The sequence below is a fragment of the Syzygium oleosum genome, unplaced genomic scaffold, assembly GCF_021117445.2.
Source record: "Syzygium oleosum isolate NSW1041296 unplaced genomic scaffold, Sole_v2.1 Sole_v2.04, whole genome shotgun sequence".
Lineage (NCBI taxonomy): Eukaryota > Viridiplantae > Streptophyta > Magnoliopsida > Myrtales > Myrtaceae > Syzygium > Syzygium oleosum.
In genome coordinates this window covers 10,153,827-10,171,748 of record NW_026607488.1, presented here as the reverse complement: position 1 = coordinate 10,171,748, position 17,922 = coordinate 10,153,827, and the positions used below count along the sequence as shown (strand labels likewise).

Genomic DNA, 17,922 nt, shown 5'->3' with positions numbered 1-17,922 from the left:
AGACCACAGAGCACCTATTCCTGCTATGTAAATGGACAACCCAAGTCTGGTCAGATTACAGAATATGCATCAACATACAGCCTGCCCAAATTACCCGTACCGAAGCATGGCTAGCAACGTACCTCGCAATCGGTCTGAACAGTGGAACGTCCTCCCCACCGGCATGCATAGCGGACTGCTTATGGCAAATCTGGAAAGGGCGAAACGCCTTGATTTTTCGCAAGCAGAAGCCGAACCCGTGGCTGGTGGTAGAGGAAGCCATTAATACCGGGAATAGCTACACAAAGTTCACCATCATCAAAGAGAAAACACGAGGGCAGAAGCTGAAGGAAGCCCCCGAATTTTGGAAGCTGCCGGAGAAGGGGAGCCGTAAATGGAACGTAGACGCGGCCTGGAGCGCCGATTCGGGGAACGGATCTGTTGCGAGACTATGCCGAGATTACGAAGGGAGGATGATCGACGGGTTCGCCAAGGGTATCTGGGCACCGGACTCCTCCGCAGCCGAAACCCTAGCCGTTCGAGAGTGCCTGCAACACGAGCTCAAGAAGGCGAAGCACAGAGACGTCCACGAACTAAAGGAGGGGAAGTACAAAGAAGTCCATGAGCTTGGAAGTACAACAGTGGAGTTCAACTCTGACTGTTCCACGTGTATTAAGTGGATAATGGGCCTTGAAATTAGCCCATGGTCAATCCAATCGGTCGTCCAAGACTGCCAAAGCTTATTAGTCCAATTACCGCACGGATCAATCTCTTTTTGCGGCCGAGAAACGAATCAAGCTGCCGATTGCCTAGCCCGGGCCCATCAAAAAGGCCTTCTCAAACCGAACTGGCTCTTGCACCCCCCTTCTTTCCTTTTATCAAAACTTTGTTCGGATATCATGATATCTTGTAACGAACTATCTTCTAAGTAAATGAAATTACAATAGCTTTATGACAAAAAAAAAAACGAGTGAAACTTTCATACATATAAAAAATAGAATATCCAACTTGAATCTATTTAATGGAAATCCAAATAATAGTTCGCTTGACCAAAATTTACTGATAAAAGAAAAGTTATTCTATATAAGAAATCAATATTCTGTTTGGTTCAGTTTAGCCCAAAGACTTTGCATGTATGCAAAGAAATTCAAATTTCGAGGGTTTTCATGAAAAAAAAATAGTGTTTTGTAAATATTTATTTTACAAACAGATCCCTATGTCAAAAAGAACCATAACAAAACAGCATCGAAGCCTGGAAGAAAAAAGATACCACCGAGGCTTAACAAAGGGAAGAGCAGAACATCAGACAACAACAGTTAAAGAAATATCCTAGAAACAGTCTGTACACCAAAAACTGTAATAATGGGCCCAGCCCAGCCCCTGTCTCTGAAAGCCCAGCCCACCATTTCGTTTCCTCTTTGTTGCGACTCGAGACCTCACTTTTCCGTCGGAAGGGGAAAAGAATGAGGTTTAGGGATATTGCCCTGTTGACACCTAAATTTTACCTAGTCATTTAAGATTTAATTGCATAGAAATTTATGGATTAATTTTTAACCCCTAGTCAAAAATATTTTGATTGAATTACGTGGCATATAGGCATTAGGTGAATTTGCATTAATAGGGTCTATTAAAACATATTCGCTTATTTCTTAAAGAATTTAAAAAAAAACACAGGATTTTTTTATTAAAAAAAGGCGGGCCGGTTCGACCTAGTTCGAGTGGACCGGGTCAGCCGGCCCTTTCTCTTTTCCCGCGCGGGCCGGCCCACTTTTCCTTTCCCACTGGCCCAACCCGCAACTATTCACCTTCCCTTTCCCAGCAACGTTGGCACGACAGAAGCAAAAGGGACACAGGGGAAGAACGGAACAGTGACAGCGGCAGAGGAAGCAAAAAAGCAGAAGTGATAGAGGGGGCAGAGACCAGCACCGATCCGCTGGTTGGGATCTGGCCGGCCGCAGCAGGCTGGCGGTGGCAGGAAGCCATGCGCGCCTACCGTGGCCCTTAAGAGCACAGAGGGGGAGAGACTGAGAGGGTGAGCGAGAGTTCCCGGGAGAGAGTGAGACCATAAGGGAAGAGGAGAGATCCGAGAGTGAAGAATCCGACATTGAGAGTCTTTCTCTAGTGACCACCGCGCCGGAGCTTTAGTCGACAAGACGGTCGTCCGACGTTTCCCCTTCCTCGAGCCAAAGTCACGGTAGGTTTCGGTTTGTTCATTCTCCCTTTCTTTTTTTTGGTTTTAGGTTGATTCCCCGAGGATCCTGGTTCGGAAGCGTGCGGGGTGACCGGACCGTAGTCCAATCTACCGAGCTCGCCCCCCATTTGCTGCCGCCGAGCCGTGTAGGGACGCCACTGCCGACACCCCTATTTTTCTTGTCTTTTTTGCTCTGTTTTTGGTCTCGGCCAACCGGGGCCGAGACTCGCCGACGCTCGCTTGCACTCGTTTCCGAGGGTCGGTGCGCCTTCCCCAGCCATTTTTTGTGTTGATTGTGATCGTGGGGTTTGAGCCTTAATCGGCTCTGTTCTTGTTCCCAGTCAGTCGCACGTAACTCGTTTGACAAAATGCTCATGAAAAACTCTGTGTAAGTGATTTCGTTTCCTGTCGTCATCCAAGGGCTATTACTGTGGACTACATCACGTTAATCAATCCTCGAGTCATTTTAACGATGAGATGCTCTTCTACACCATCGTTTTACTTTGTTTTGTATATCATGCTTTGTGGCTACCAATGACAGTCCACTAGTGGTGTCCGACAAACTGCCGTGTGATAGCGTTAGTCGATGGCGGATGTTCGGTGTTTAAGAAATGCTTAGTGATACAATGCGTTATTCTTGCTTTAAGATAAGATAATGAGGGCGTTATTGTTCAATCCGTTTTATTCTGAGATTGATATGGGATGTTGAAGTTCCTGGGTGGTTGCGTTTGCTGGGAGAAGACAACCATCTGGGCGTGGGTAAGAGAGAAAGAAAATTGGTGTAGGTTCTTGTTTGTCTCTTGTTAGTGAATTTGGGCTGGGGTGTTTTCTTTTCTTTATTGTTTTATTTGAGTTGTAGGTTTATTCCAAATTGGGCCTAATCGCGGAACCCACCTAGCGGTGGACCCGGGTCAGTGCGCCCGGATCGGATGTGGAGATCCGACCCGAGTCAGTTTTTATATTATTTTAATATTAAAAAATATTTTTTAATTAAAATTTTTTTCGAAAAATCAAAAAATGGCATTTGGGTTTTGGAATTTCCCCCCTTCCTGCCTTTGTGGTGTGATTAATGCCATATTTAATTGCATGTTACTTGTTCCGCACGTTTTAATTGCGTGTTTAATTCGACTTTGCATGTGGTCGATAAGAGACAGTTAGGTCTTTGTTTGCGTATTTCAATTTTGATCATTACTTGATTGAGCAGCTTCCATATATGGATTGCTTCCACCCTTTAGCTTGGTTAGGGATAGGCCTTTAAGATTCATCGTTGATAAGACTGCTGCATGAACACGTTAGGTGGTGATTGAACAAGGTTAGGTATCGAAAGGGCACTAGTTGATCAATTCGTGTAATCAAGTCTCCGTACCCATTGAATCTCTGGTTTGTAGAAGTGAAGCAATTCTCCCACGCTTTCCTTGAGTATCCAATCGACCCATCAAAAACTGATTAATGGCGACTCTAAATAAAATTGATTTGTATGTTAATAACTTAAACCTTAAGTCGCGAGTTGGTATAGGTTTCGGAGAGCCTGAGTTAAGTCCTAGGTTTAGACTTAGCAATTTATTAACCAGACCCCCTTAGGTGGCGAGACCGGTTCAGGGAGGTCGCGACATGCCCAAAGGCACGACAATGACCCTCGATGCGGGCTCTCTAAAGCTCATATCTCACGTGACGTTGGATTTCGTATTAGGTTTCGATTTAGTCTAAAAGATTCTACATGAGACGAGAGTCGCTACTAAACTATTGGGATTGGCTAAAAATTAAGTGAGGTGCAGGAGGATACCTCACTTTCTACGCTACCAGAAATCTAGGATCGGGGACTTCATTACTAGTTATTTAACTAATGCCCTTTAGTACCATAACTTGATAAATTGTCCACTAAGGTGCCCATGGAATTTTTTACCAATTATGAGTCCTAAAATTGTCATTCGCTGAGTCCGTGCAATGTTTTCGTGTTAATTATGATCTTAACTTGTGGTCTAACCATGCAACTAAGCTAAAAGGAACACAATCAAAGAAGTAAGGAATAAAAGCGCACACATCAAGTACGATAATGAATACTAGTAAGTAAAGGTGTGGAAAGTAAACTCGATACAGTGTTAAACAAAGACAATTACATGGCATTGTTATTACACCCCGAGATTGGACCCCAGTAAACAAAGTGGAAATTTAAATATTCATGAATTACTTGAAATGCAATAAATTACACTAAATAATTTTAATCTACGCAAAATGGGTTATTTACAAAAATGATTATTATAATTTATAAAACAACATAAAATAGCACAAAATTAGGAAATTGACTTTTGAAAATTAGGAAAGTTCCAAAAATATCATTTCTGCCCTAATTTACTAATATCCTAAATTTTTTTTCTATTTTTCTGGAAAATTTTCGGATTTTTCTTTTTTTCTTTTTTATTTTTTAAATTTTAATTTTTTTGGAAAATAATTTTAATTCATTAAACCAAGTTTATGCTTGATTCATATGAACACGGACCCAGTCAGAACATGAATATCACAATAACCAAGCTTGAATCAACCTTTTCAAGATTGAAACTTGGATTGGGCATTTCGTCCAACATTTGGTGCACATCACACTGCCTACACCAGTTACGTCAAGCTATGTTCATGTTTTCAATCTCAACTTATAGCCGATCTTAAGAAAAATTAAATCATCAAGGTTACACTAAAAAATGTCAAGAAAAAGATTAACAAGAAAAATCATCCTAAAACACACATTAACATGATCAAACTTAGCTTGAAAGTCACGGGTTTGACCTGTTTTTGGAAATCTGGGTTTAAACCCAGGTCAGACAAACAGGTTGCCTGCCCAGATTCAAGCCCTAACACTTATCACATGCGAGACATACATGAAAATATACTCGATCCTAATGAATTATGTAACATGGACTTTCAAATGCAACAAACATCATGGAGAATGATCAATTACACATATCATGGCCAACCAAAATTGGTCAGGATGGACTGAATGGATACAAATACAAAAGGTTTAGGATTTAATTCGCTCAAAAAAAGATTTGGGACTGAATTGGCACAATTACAATAAGTTTAAACAATTTTGGTAATTTTCCCCTATACTTTAGCGACTTACAGAAACCTTTTGTCCCTAGGGTTCTGGTGAATGTTTGAGTCGCGGATCGATAAAGTTAGGATTCATTCTTTTATAGTCTCCTGACATATTCTTTAGTCGATATTGCAAAATAGCTATGTAGACTTGTCCTAGCAGACGAAACAATAACATTAAAAGGCAAATTGACCTCTCAAGTTTTAGACACTAAATCTACCCGATACAACTTTCTTGCAGTAATTAAAATGAAAAGAGGTGCTATCATTTTTACAAGATGTTTGGTAAACTCCTCAGAATTGCAATACTTTCATAGTTATAGCAACTTACAACCTGTCTCACCTAACTTTGAGGTGCTATAATTTTGAATTTTGTATTGTCTAATGCGCCAATTTTAGTTTTCGCAACATAGTTATATATAGAGCATCGCAGCAGCTACACTAGAGCAACAATGGTTAGAACAAATAATTGGGAAGAATAGAATAAGACTTTGAGGTGTGAATACATTATCTTTAAGGAATTGTTTGCCTCACAACGTTGCTAATGGTTGCTAGCAAAATTCCTCAAAAATACAACAAACCAAATAGCAATTCTGGTATTTCTCGAAGAATCTCAAAAGGAAGCAATTGGAGAATAAATGCTGTATTTTAAGAAAGAAAAGAAAATTAAAGTGAAAAATATTGAACGAGAAACATTCAATATATAATAGCCTAAAAATATGTTTGAATAGATACAATCTTTTAAAGGTTGTAAGAATGCCTAATAACCCTTAGGCAAAAGTTATCAATCCGAATTTTAAAAAAAGTAACCGTAAGTGCCAATCCTAGTCAATGAGCAAGCAAGCATGCTAAGCACACTTATTATTCGAGCACCCACACACGGTTATTGTAAGGTCCAGCCCACTTAGCCCATGGTCTTTAATTGTAAGGCTAAAATACTTACAGTTGAACAAATAAAGGTTGTATTTGAAGAAAGAAAAGAAAATTGAAGTAAAATATATTGAACGAGAAACGTTGAATTTATAATAGCGAAAAGTTATGTTTGAACATATACAACATTTTCAAAAGTTGTAAGAACGCCTAATAACCGTTAGACAAAAGTTATAAATCCGAATTAAAAAAAAAAAACCGTCATTAAGTACCAATTCAAGATCACACAAGCTTAGAAGTGCCTATTCTAAGGTCGACGAGCACGCAACACATTTAGCCCATAGTCTTCATTTATAAGATTCAAAAGACTTTCACACTTATATATTGGTCCACACACTCATATCTTTTCTATGTGGGACAAGACGCTTCTTTGTTTGTTTTATAAACAATCTGTCAACAACACAGCTATACCAAATAGACACTAAACCTACCCGTCTTTCTTTCTTCAAATACAAATCGCTCTTTTTTCATTATATCCATCATACTAATCTAGACAATATACTTGTATTCGACGAATTAATCCTGTCGTATTCTCGTAGTGGATCACCTAAATGGACCACTCAAGACGAATGACATCAACCCATACCCTTTATCGACACCTCCTGCAAAAAGTATGAGCAATGGGAATGTTCTGAATTTGACATGAATTGACCCATCATGGCTAGTCGACAATCAATTGGAATCGCATCGACTCTGCATCCACAAGAATACTCGTTCGGGTCAATTCAGTCTCATTATCCACCACACGAATGAACCCAGATTATGGTGCCAAGAGATAGCCACAATTTCGCGTTAGTATCATTGCTTTATATTGCCAATACGCGGGGTTAATCATGTCCAAGTATCTATCATCTTTTCAGCGTGTCTGATCGTTTTTAGTAGGCCATCCATGAATAGGAGAGACGTTTTTCAGCTCTCGGAATCATGAAGAATGTCCGATGCTGACGACCCCAATATGTGCTCCTGGAAAGGCACAAGTCACGCTTGCTTGCTGCAAGTTGTGGCCGTATATGCATGCCTAAGCTTCACATCAACGTACTGGCGCATGAAATCAGGGCCACATCTTCATATTCTAGCTATTCTGGATGGAGTCCGAGCATTCATGAGTAGGTTGACCGGTGTAATGAGATGATCTCATGAGCTAAATTTGACTGAAAAAAGGATTCGGATCATGTGTGATTGAGTGGTGACAATGGGGATCCACAATGAGTCCGCTCACGCACTACTAGAACCATACTAAATGTACTGCTCAAGCTCGAATACATTGCACTCAAGTTCGCGTTGGACTCGAGTAGCTCGAGACGTGATTCGAGCAGTTGTCTGCTACTTTTCCTTCGAGACGTTGCCTATCCGAACTCTACACCACGCATATGGCCATACCAATAGATCAAGACGGTGTTCTATCCGATTAGAACCCGACAATTCCACAACAGGAAGTCTCTGGGTGGCCTCAGGCTAGGAGAATTTCCTTCTTATGAAATTGAACCCGTGATCATTCTCCATATGACCCAAGTTGGCATTGAGAGTGAACCAACTCGACTATGCCTTATTGTCTTCAATGTACCAATGTACTTATACTGTTATAAATATATGTACCTAATACATACGATAGGGGAAAAGTGTAAGAAAAGTATCAAACCTATTGCATTTGTGTCAATTTAAGCTACGTTTGGTCGACCGGATAAAAGCCAGGATAGGATATGTTTTATCCTATCCTGTGTTTGGTGGTGGTCCAAGATAGAATAAGGTCGGATATAGACTGGATACAGCCCGAATAAAAAAATCCGAGAGGGGGTGGGATAAACCTGGATAGGATTTTTAATGCCTATTTTTCCAAAAACCTTACGCTCCACTCGCCATCATCTTCATCCCCACACATCGTGCGCTTTCACCAAAAAAATTTCTTGGCTTTTTTTCCTTCACCGACTCCTCCGGACCCGTGAATAGCAAAAAAAATAAAATAAAATAATCCTATTCGACTTTAAATCCGTAGTCCACCAAACAGTGGATAGGATATGAAAAAATCTCAGGATTTCTTATCCTATCCTATTTAGTCATATCCTGTTTAGAAATCCGGATAACCAAACGCAGCCTTAGTTCTAATCCTTTTAGCCTAGTGCCAATTCAGTCATTCTAGCTAATTTTGGCCAAATATTGTTGACATGGACACCAACTTGCCGACGTGGCACCCCCGGCTCTAACGTGAACAATTTTTAATAATGTTTTAATATTTCAATATTTTTTATTATTTTTATTTCTTTTCTTTTTTCTTTTCTTCTTCCTTTTGCCGGTGACTAGCCATGGGCGATGGCTGAGCGGGCTGGCCTCACCTAGACAAGGGTCGCCGTCGCACGCCACAAGTGAGGCTCGATGAGGCTGCCTTGGCTTGGGCAAGGGTCGGCCGCACCTGTGGTGGGTGACGGCGACCTTCGCCCAAGCTAGGCCAACCCGCCCAACCATGGCTGGTTACCGGAAAAAGGAAGAAGAAAGGAAAAAAGAAAAAATTAAAAATATTATTAAAAATTGTCCACGTCAGCGTCGGCGGTATCATGTAGGCCGGCCGGCAGCCGCGTCAGCAATATCTGACCAAAATTAGTCGAAAGGACTGAATTGATAGTAAGCCAAAAGGTTTAAGATTTAATAGGCATAATTAAAATGTTTAAGACTAAATTGACACAAATGCAATAGGTTTAAAACTTTTCTGACACTTTTCCCCATACGATAGTGTCCTTCAATGGATGTTAGAGTTCTAGTTTAAATCGAATTTGGCCAATTTACACTTTTTAATAAACGAATCGAGCTGATTAGAGTTAACTTTGAGCTTAATTACAAGTTTGAGAAATTCAATTTGATTGAACTCAAGTTTAGTATCATGAAAAACAGGTAAATGACACCACAAGTCTCATAAATTTCATATGGCATTCACTTGAGTGCAATAACTTCTTTTACAAATACTTGAGTGCCATAACTTATGTACAATGCTTAATTGAGGGCCATGACTTTTTTTTTTATCACTCAAGTGATAAATAAAATTTTAATTGATCACTTGAGTGTTATAACTTTTTAAAAATGTTTATTACAAGTACCATGCCATGTTGGATTTATGGTAGTTGAGTGAACATTTAAAAAAAATTATGGCATTCAAGTGATCATTTGAAAGTTCTAGCACTCAAATGGACGTTTTTTTAAAAGTTATAACATTCAAGTGGTTGAAAAAAAAAGTTGTGGCACTTATGTCCTTAGACGCACCCATCTTCATCAACTTAAAATTTTAGAACAAACAGGCGCATACTTAATTTTAAGACGGTATCAGAGTTGTGGTCTTGCGTTCAATTCCTTATACAGTCATGCTATCCAATTGACGCATGAGATAATCTTAATCATGCTTATCGAGTTGGTTAATGGACAACTTAACCAGAATGAGTAGTGAGCGTTAAGCTTATTTAAGGGGTAGAATTCCACCCAAGTAGTTGAATCGACTCCCATGATCATCAGCCAGCATTAGTGCATTGTGAAGGCTCCCATGAGCGTCAGCCAGCATTAGTGCATTGTGAAGGAGACAGGACTCGCATATTTTTTTTATTGGCCTAATGCTCTTAAAAACCTCAAACTTTAGCTTTTATCCCAATTTTTACCTTTTGTGTCATAAAAAACCTCAAACCTAAGGTCTAGTCCCAATTCTATCATAAATTATTTTTTGTCCCATAAAAAACCCTCAATTTTAAGTTCTGTCTCAATTCTACCCCAAACTTTTCTTTGTTCGATAAAAACCCCCAACTTTAGGTCTTATCCTAAATTTACCGTCTAGTACCAATTTTATCTTAAATTTTTTACAATTTATTAAAAGTCAAAAACTTTTACTTGAGTCACAAATCTACTCCCATCAACCATCTGTCCAAAATTTCTCATTGACAACAGAAAGATGAAAAACTCCCAAGTAAGAGCTGATCAAGTGTCCCAAGCACGAACTCTCCAACCGCGAGAGATGAGACATCCCCAACAACGAGAGATCGAAGACCGAGCGCAAAATCACTAAGGACCATTTTGATGAAGGGTTGATGGAAAGTAGATTTGAAACTCAAGTAAAAGTGGGTGATATTTTACGAGACAAAAAAATTGATTGAAATTGAAACTGGACTTAAAGTTGTGATTTTTTTATGAGAAAAAAAAAGTTTAAGGTAAAAATTGGTACTTGACCTAAAGTTACAAAAAAAAGTTTAAGGTAAAATTAGAATTTGACCTAAAATTGTGTTTTTTTATGAGATAAAAGATAAAATTGAAACAAAAATTAAAATTTGAGATTTTTTAGGGTAGGAGACCTTTCATTATTTAAGCCTACATAATTTCTCCCACAAAAAACCAAGACCAAAAGGAACACGGAAGGTGCATAAAACCCTAATCATTTTTGGTCAGTGCGGTTGCCTACTTCATGGAGCATTAAGTAAAAGTTATCGAATGATTACGATTGTCCCCTTCGAATAGTACGCTCACCTCATAAAATATCCAATGATTGACGCCCTTCAAATAATTTCGCTGTGAACCACCAATAACGCCAACGAATAGTGCTGCTTTAGGATCTCGCAGGATGTGGATAACTACAAACATCACAAACTTTTGAGCAACTGTACAATTAAGACATAGAAATCTAATTATGGGATAATTATATAAATGATTCCCGAACATTAATTCAATATGCAATGTGATCTCTTGATTTTTAATTTATTCAATTTAATCTCTAAACTTTATCTTAACGTGCGATGTGATCTTTGAATTTTTGATTTGTTCAATATGATTTAAGGACTTCTAATGCATGTTATACTTAGTCCTCAAATTATATGAAATATTCAATATTGTCCTTCTAGTTCAGGGACAATTGAACATTTTCATATGGTTGGAGGACTAAATTGAATATGTATCAAAAGTTCAAGGACTATATTGAACAAACTGAAAGTTTAGGAATCAAATTTTACATTGGGCTAGAATTTAGAGACTACATTGAATAAATTAAAAGTTCAAGAACCACATTACATATTGGACCAAAGTCCAAGGATCATTTGTTTCATTTTTCCTTTTAATTATTTGTCAATTGAGTTTCGAATATTTCAAGTAATACCCACAAAAGCTTTAAGTCGGAAAATCCAATCTGACATTTTTGACATCGGAATTTCGATTATGGGATCTCGTGGCAGATTTTTAAAAAATTTAAGTTAGATCGTCAAAAATGAATATCTTAGAATTCAATTGTACGTTGCGTGAATGTCTGTAAATTCCTTTGTACTTATCCGAACAGAATATTGGTATATAGTGGGACACTATTGAGAAAGCATACATATCTTGATCCTAGAAATCATTTATACTCGACATACATAATTTGAGTTTATAAACGTAAGGCTCTAAATGTAAGTACCAAAATAGAAATCAACTTTCCAATTTCTATTTTCCGCATCGCGTTAACGAGGAGCCCGCTCGAGCAACAACAATAAGTTTGAAGTAATTTTTGAGTTTCGAATTTTTTTGATTTACACAATTTGACTTTTACTTGATGCAAAATACGTGAAATTTTGACTTTCAGATTGACATATAACATTTTCATAATTGCTAAGAATTCAAATGGTATTTTAAATTGTTTTGCGAAAACTTATTGCTTAAATAAGTGAATAATCGGGTGGGACTACAAGATCAATGTGCTGCCATGTTGTCCCTAACCCTGTTTCCTTAATACAGTAACTTTTGAAGTTTGATTTATTTCTCTGTGAATGAGAACTCAATCCATCGTCATTGTGCGATCACTATTGCTCCTTGTTTATCGAGAGATCTTCGCTGTGAACACCCGACTAGATTCGGAACCGACCCGTCATGCTGAGATCGAATTTCACCGATCTCGCTAGCCATGATCGTCGTATATATCTTTGATAGAACATTCATCCAAGGACATATCAAAATTGATCTTTCAAGAAAAGAGAGAATCATATGCTTGAATCCTCGGTGTATCATATTTACAGCTCCCGGACCACAACAGGGGAATAAAAAGATGGGAAAATAGTAAGGACCAAAAAGAGAAAAGAAAAATTCTTGAAGCTAAGTCATGCCCAAAACCAAGAACCAATCACTCTAAAAGAAAAGGAAACGAATTTCCCAATCAAGAGCTCTGATCAGAGCCATCCTGGTTCTCCAAGTCCCTGCCGTGATCCACCTGATCAGACTCACCTTGCTTGCTCGCAATCTCCGCCTCCCCGACCGCCAACTTCTCTCTCTTATCACCAACACTACCGCTCTCACTCTCCTCAAAACTAGACAACCTCGTACTGCAATTGCTGCAGTTGCTGCTGCTAGGGGACAAGATGGGCGTGGCCAAGAACATGGTGTCCGGTCGACCAGCCACGATCACCACTATCTTCTCCTCGAAAACCTTGTCTTTCTTCTTGTCGCCGTGATCCTCTCCCTCCTTCTCTGCACCGGCCTCCAGGTCACGCTGGCTCTGTGAGGAGGATTCACCGTCATCTCTGGCATCGAAGTGGCCGGAAAGCTTCCAGTAAGAGCAGGCGAGGATCAGGAGCGCGAAGGCGACCAGGCCGAGCATTGCGGCGAGCCCGCCGAAAAGGTACGGCACGGGGGAGTGCCAAGGCGAGTGTTGGTGGGATTCGGGCAGCGTTCTTGCTGTCAAGTTGAAGTGTCCTCTTGCAGCTGCCATTTTCCTATTCTGTGAAGATCTAGTTTGTTTCTTGGCTTGAATTGTGAAGATTTGGAGCTGTGTTTGCGTTGGACTGAGAAGCAAGAGAGCAGGTGTAAGAGGAAGTAAAAGGGAAAGGAATTAGCTTTGGATGGGGATGGTGGGTGCGATGCAGAGAGAGCTTCATATATAGCAGAGGGAGTGGGTTTTCCGGAATTTTCTCAAGTGGATCTTGTCATCTGCTTTTCTTTTCTCTCCTGCTGATGGTTTATTTCGTCATTTAGTCGCATGCGAAAGCGGGATATATCTTTCCGACCAAAAAAGAAAAGCGGGATATATCTTAAGAGTAGACTAAGAGTTGGCAAATATGAAAAGCATATGGTTCTTGTATTGTTGATTGGATGGTTATCGTTTGGAAAGGAATATGAACTACGCTGACGGATGACTAGGAGCTGAAAATGGATAGCATGAGCGCAAATCGAACTCCCAAGAGCGAGAGTTTGGTAAAATAAAAGAAAAGCAACAAAAATTCGGATAAAACAAGTAAAATCTTGAGACGTTCTTTTTGCATCGTGACCCTAAATCTTATGAACAGAATACAATCAAGCCCTAAACTTTATGATTGTCTAAAAAAAAAAACCAAAAACTTAAGTACTGAACTTTTCGATTAAGTTTAGTCCTACATGCTTACTAAAATATGCAATCAAGTCCTAAGCTTATGTTGAAAATTACAATTTAAGGATGGCCCCTAGGCAAAAAGTGGCACCATGGCAATCTTAGGTATTTTTCATTGAAAGAACTTGATTGCATTCTTAAAAAAAGGTTTAGGACTTAATTGAACCAATTGAAAGGTTTAAGACATGATTCCTTCCTACACAAAAGGTTGAGGATTTTCAATGAGTAAACCTATGGGATTAATAAAGACATTTTTATCGATAAAAAGACTTTCTTGTTCATAATCAGATGCGTGTGAAATTCTTCTCTAGATTGAACTTCTTTAGATGGGAGTCAAGTGAGATTTTCTTTAATTGTATTCCTTGTTGCGTGTAAATCTAGCTTGTTGTGACATTTGAGTCACAAGATAAATGGCCCATGTGAATCTAGCTTGGGAAAAAGAACTAGTATGGTGCAAAAGCTAGAAGAGATGCTCGAGTTCGGCTAGTAAAATGAGTATAAAGAGACAAAAATTCCTCTAGGTGGGTCCTGATGGGGTCCCGTGAAATATTATGTCGTAGGGGTTCGGGCATATTGAGAGCACTAAGCGATGCGATTATCCTAATCTTTAGCAATCGCTGACGTCTACGGATACCAAGGAATGGATTCCTGGGATCGATCAAGTAAAGAATATGTACGAAAACAAGTTAAACAAGTCATCAGAATATACGTGGGCAATTAGAAAAATGCAAAAGGGAAGACAAGGAGAAGAAGTTTGGCAAGATAAGATTAGAGACGTAGCCATTAGATTCCCACTATCTCAACTATATGTTAACAAAAAGGTTCCAGAAGAAAGAAATATGGGAAAAGAAGTTTGGTGCTTATGGGGGTCTACGATGGTATTGCTCGAACTCTACATGGATTAACAATTTGGCTTCTCAGGATAATTATCCAGAAAGTCCTAAACCTATTGTAAGGCAATCAATTCAGTCCTAACCATTTTAATTGGGCCAATTTAGTTCTAAACCTTTTAACGATTTGTCAATTTAGTCCCGAACCTTTTAATTATATCATTTTGATCCAGCAACGTAATATATAAGTCACTAGAATTCCCAGTACATCTTTTCTTAAAAGAAAATACATCACTTCCATACTTTCTGAACTAATTTAATATGACAATACCAATCATTCAAATGTAATATGAATTAAAAATAAAATATTCGCTGCTTTCAAGTGAAATGGGCACACAATGCTGTTTAGTCCACCTCATTGGTAGGGAAAAGTTTTTCCCATTGCTATTTTGACATGTTAGTACTAAAATCGGTCACATGAGGTGTTTCGCCTTTTCCTCGTGATGGAATCTCAACCTATCTTTATTAAAAGCATTGATTAGATTGAGGAGTGATTGTAATCACGTTTATTCATTTTTAACACATGGAAGTTTGGCAACAAAATAGGTACCATCTCAATCATCTCTTGCAAAAATAATAATAATAATAATAATATTCATCTTAAACTTGTAATAATATCTTGATAGTAAGAAAAAAGAAAATAGAATTGCAATTTATTAGATTGAGGAATGAATGTAATCACCTTTATTCATTCTTAACATTTAAGAAATGAGTGCCATCTTAATCACCTTTTTGTATAAAAGTGGTGGGTACCTCTCTCTCTCTCTCTCTCTCTCTCTCTCTCTCTCTCTCTCCAGCGAACCCTGAAGGGACAACCAAATGTTCCTTAGATATAACACGTCAACACAGGGAAAAGTGCTGAATAAGTCCTAAACCTTTTGGGGTGATGCCATTTTAGTCCTAAACCTATTTTTTATGCCAATTGAGTCATAAACCTTTTGATATAGTGTCAATTCAGTCCTTTTGGCCGGATTTTGCTGACGTGGACGTCAGCCGGCCGGCGACCGATTACCGGCGCTGACGTGGACAAAATTTAATAATATTTTAATATTTTTTTTGAATTTTTTTTTTCTTCTCCCTCTTTCTTCAGCCGGTCGCCGGAGCGGCGACCGGCCGGAGGCCAGAGGCCGGCGGCTGGGCGAGGCTGGACCTCGCCGGATCCGGCGAGGTCAAGCCTCGCCCAGCCATGGCGAGGCTCGCCTTCACCATCGTTGGCGAGGGTGAGCCTCGCGCTGGGCTGGCGAGGCTCGCTCGGCCCTCGCCATGGTCGGGCGAGGGTCGACCTCGCCAGATGCGGCGAGGTCGGGCCTCGCCCAGCTGCCGGCGAGGCTCGCCCGACCCTCGCCAAACCTCATGGCGGGCGAGGGTCGACCTCGCGGATCCGGCGAGGTCCGGCCTCGCCCAGTGCCGGCGAGGCTCGCCCGGCCCTCGCCCGAGGTCGCGAGGTGCGGCGAGGGCCGGGCGAGCCTCGCCAGCCCAGCGTGAGGCTCGCCCTCGCCGGCGACGGCGAAGGCGAGCCTCGCCATGGCTGGGCGAGGCTCGACCTCGCCAGTGGCCGGCAAGGCTCGACCTCGCCAGTGGCCGGCGAGGTCGACCTCGCCGGCCTCTGGCCTCCGGCGGCGACCGGCTGAAGGAAGAGGGAGAAGAAAAAAAAAAAAAATTCAAAAAAAAAATTAAAATATTATTAAATTTTGTCTACGTCAGCGCCGGTAACCGGCCGCCGGCCGGCCGATGTCCACGTCAGCAAAATCCGGCCAAAAGGACTGAATTGACACTATATCAAAAGGTTTATGACTCAATTGGCACAAAAAATAGGTTTAGGACTAAATTGGCACCATTCTAAAAGGTTTAGGACTTATTCAGCACTTTTCCCCGTCAACACATGATAGTGGAGAATAAGATTAATTAATCCACTAATCCTCCACTAAGTCTGTAGATTATCCTAGCTATACGATATTTATTATATGTATTAGCAGAATATAAATGTGACACATTAGCATGTCACAATCGGATCCCTCTCCTTGATTACTTAATGGCTGCGGCTGGATAGAAATCGCTCTCTCGGAGGCTATATGCAGCGTGGATCACAAGTCCTATTAGAATTTTAAACCCAAATGTTTTGAGTTATCAAGTGGAGGGACACACAAACTCGTTTGTAAACACACGAATGGAGCGGTCCTACTTAAAGTGAAGCGAAGGCACTTGTCTAGGTGAGAGATAAAGTGTACGAGGGATTCTTTGAGAACACTTGGAGGTGTGATATATATTGTTTGGGAAGAAGATCTACAATGGTGTGCGTACAAGGTGTGAGAACAACTATCGGAGGTCCAACAAATGCTTAGTTTATAGCGGGGTTATAGTTGAAGCAAGTCGGGTTCTGTGTAGCAGTAGGTTCTATGCTTGTACAAAGGCGGTACTTGTACTTTTGGCATAACTAAGGGAATTCATTCTATTTGCCCTACTAGAACTAGAAGAGAGGAGCAGGCACACCCAGGCCGAACCTCTACAAATCTTGTTTAGGATTCATCTTTCCCTAAACTCGTTAATTTCCACATTGTTAGTTCACTATGCACATAAAAAAAATATTTTCATTGGGGTTAAATTTAGAAAATTAATCTTTGTTTTCTCGAAAAACCAATTCATTCCCTCTCGATTGCTTATTTGGGCCAATCGGAATAGACCTACCTAGTCTCCTCCATCACGAAGGAGACAAGATCCCATCCCCGCCGAGTCGAGGCACAACGACGGCCACAAAGAGAGGTGCTAGTACATAGGGTTTCGGTGGAAACATCTTCTAATTTACAAAATAGATGAACTACATTTCTCATGTGTCGATCCATATTTCACTTGAAGAGCCTATGTTAAAGATGGGTATACACAAATTACTTCAATCGTACAACGACTTTGAGGGTAGACATACCATATAATCGAGTGAAGCATGTGGTGTGAGGCGGCTGTGTTACCAATATCGCGACAAATGGTTCGTCAGATGTTCTCATTCTAGATAAGGGTTTGTTATCAACAAGCTAGGAAACAACTTCTTCGACTGGGTTATTCGCAATCATGACATAACGAGAATATAGGAATACATGGTTTTTATTATTATATTCCCACTATTGACATGCATGAATCTCCCTTGAGAACGAGGATATATGTAGGGGCGATATATCATACTATATTCCCATTACCACAGCACTCATTGCTTAGAGGCTGCTCTCTAATTTGATTTGCAATTGGACTTTGCTCTTTTAACGAATTTATTAATATATCGTAGGAGGATGTCATTTTAGCCACGACACTTTCTCATAGGATGACACCCAATAACTTGATCATTCACGAGCCAAGCAGGGCTCAATCGTCCACTTCGGTTTGGTTTGGACATTTTTTTTACACGTTTCTCGAGGAAAAGGATACATCAACTTAGTCATGGCCACGGTTCAGAACCGGCGGTTCCGGTTCGTGGCCATGTATGAACCGGAACCGCCCCTGGTGGTTCCGATTCC

At 40.2% G+C, this 17,922-nt stretch overlaps 1 protein-coding gene and 1 long non-coding RNA gene across 2 annotated transcripts; one reads left to right on the top strand and one right to left on the bottom strand.

Moving 5' to 3' along the window:
• Window positions 1-1,829: 1,829 nt before the first annotated feature.
• Window positions 1,830-2,733, top strand: LOC130138043 (uncharacterized). Its single transcript, XR_008816468.1, has 2 exons — window positions 1,830-2,173; window positions 2,250-2,733. It is a non-coding gene; the product is annotated as an uncharacterized LOC130138043 (long non-coding RNA).
• Window positions 2,734-12,126: 9,393 nt separating this feature from the next.
• Window positions 12,127-13,168, bottom strand: LOC115679432 (protein GLUTAMINE DUMPER 5-like). The gene has a single exon (XM_030603024.2). The coding sequence runs from the start codon at window positions 12,873-12,875 to the stop codon at window positions 12,324-12,326; it is 552 nt and encodes a 183-aa protein (XP_030458884.1). The 5' UTR covers window positions 12,876-13,168; the 3' UTR covers window positions 12,127-12,323.
• Window positions 13,169-17,922: the final 4,754 nt, after the last annotated feature.

Coding starts and splice junctions, on each gene's coding strand:
- LOC115679432 (XM_030603024.2), bottom strand. CDS start 12,875: ATGGCAGCTGCAAGAGGACACTTCAACTTGACAGCAAGAACGCTGCCC.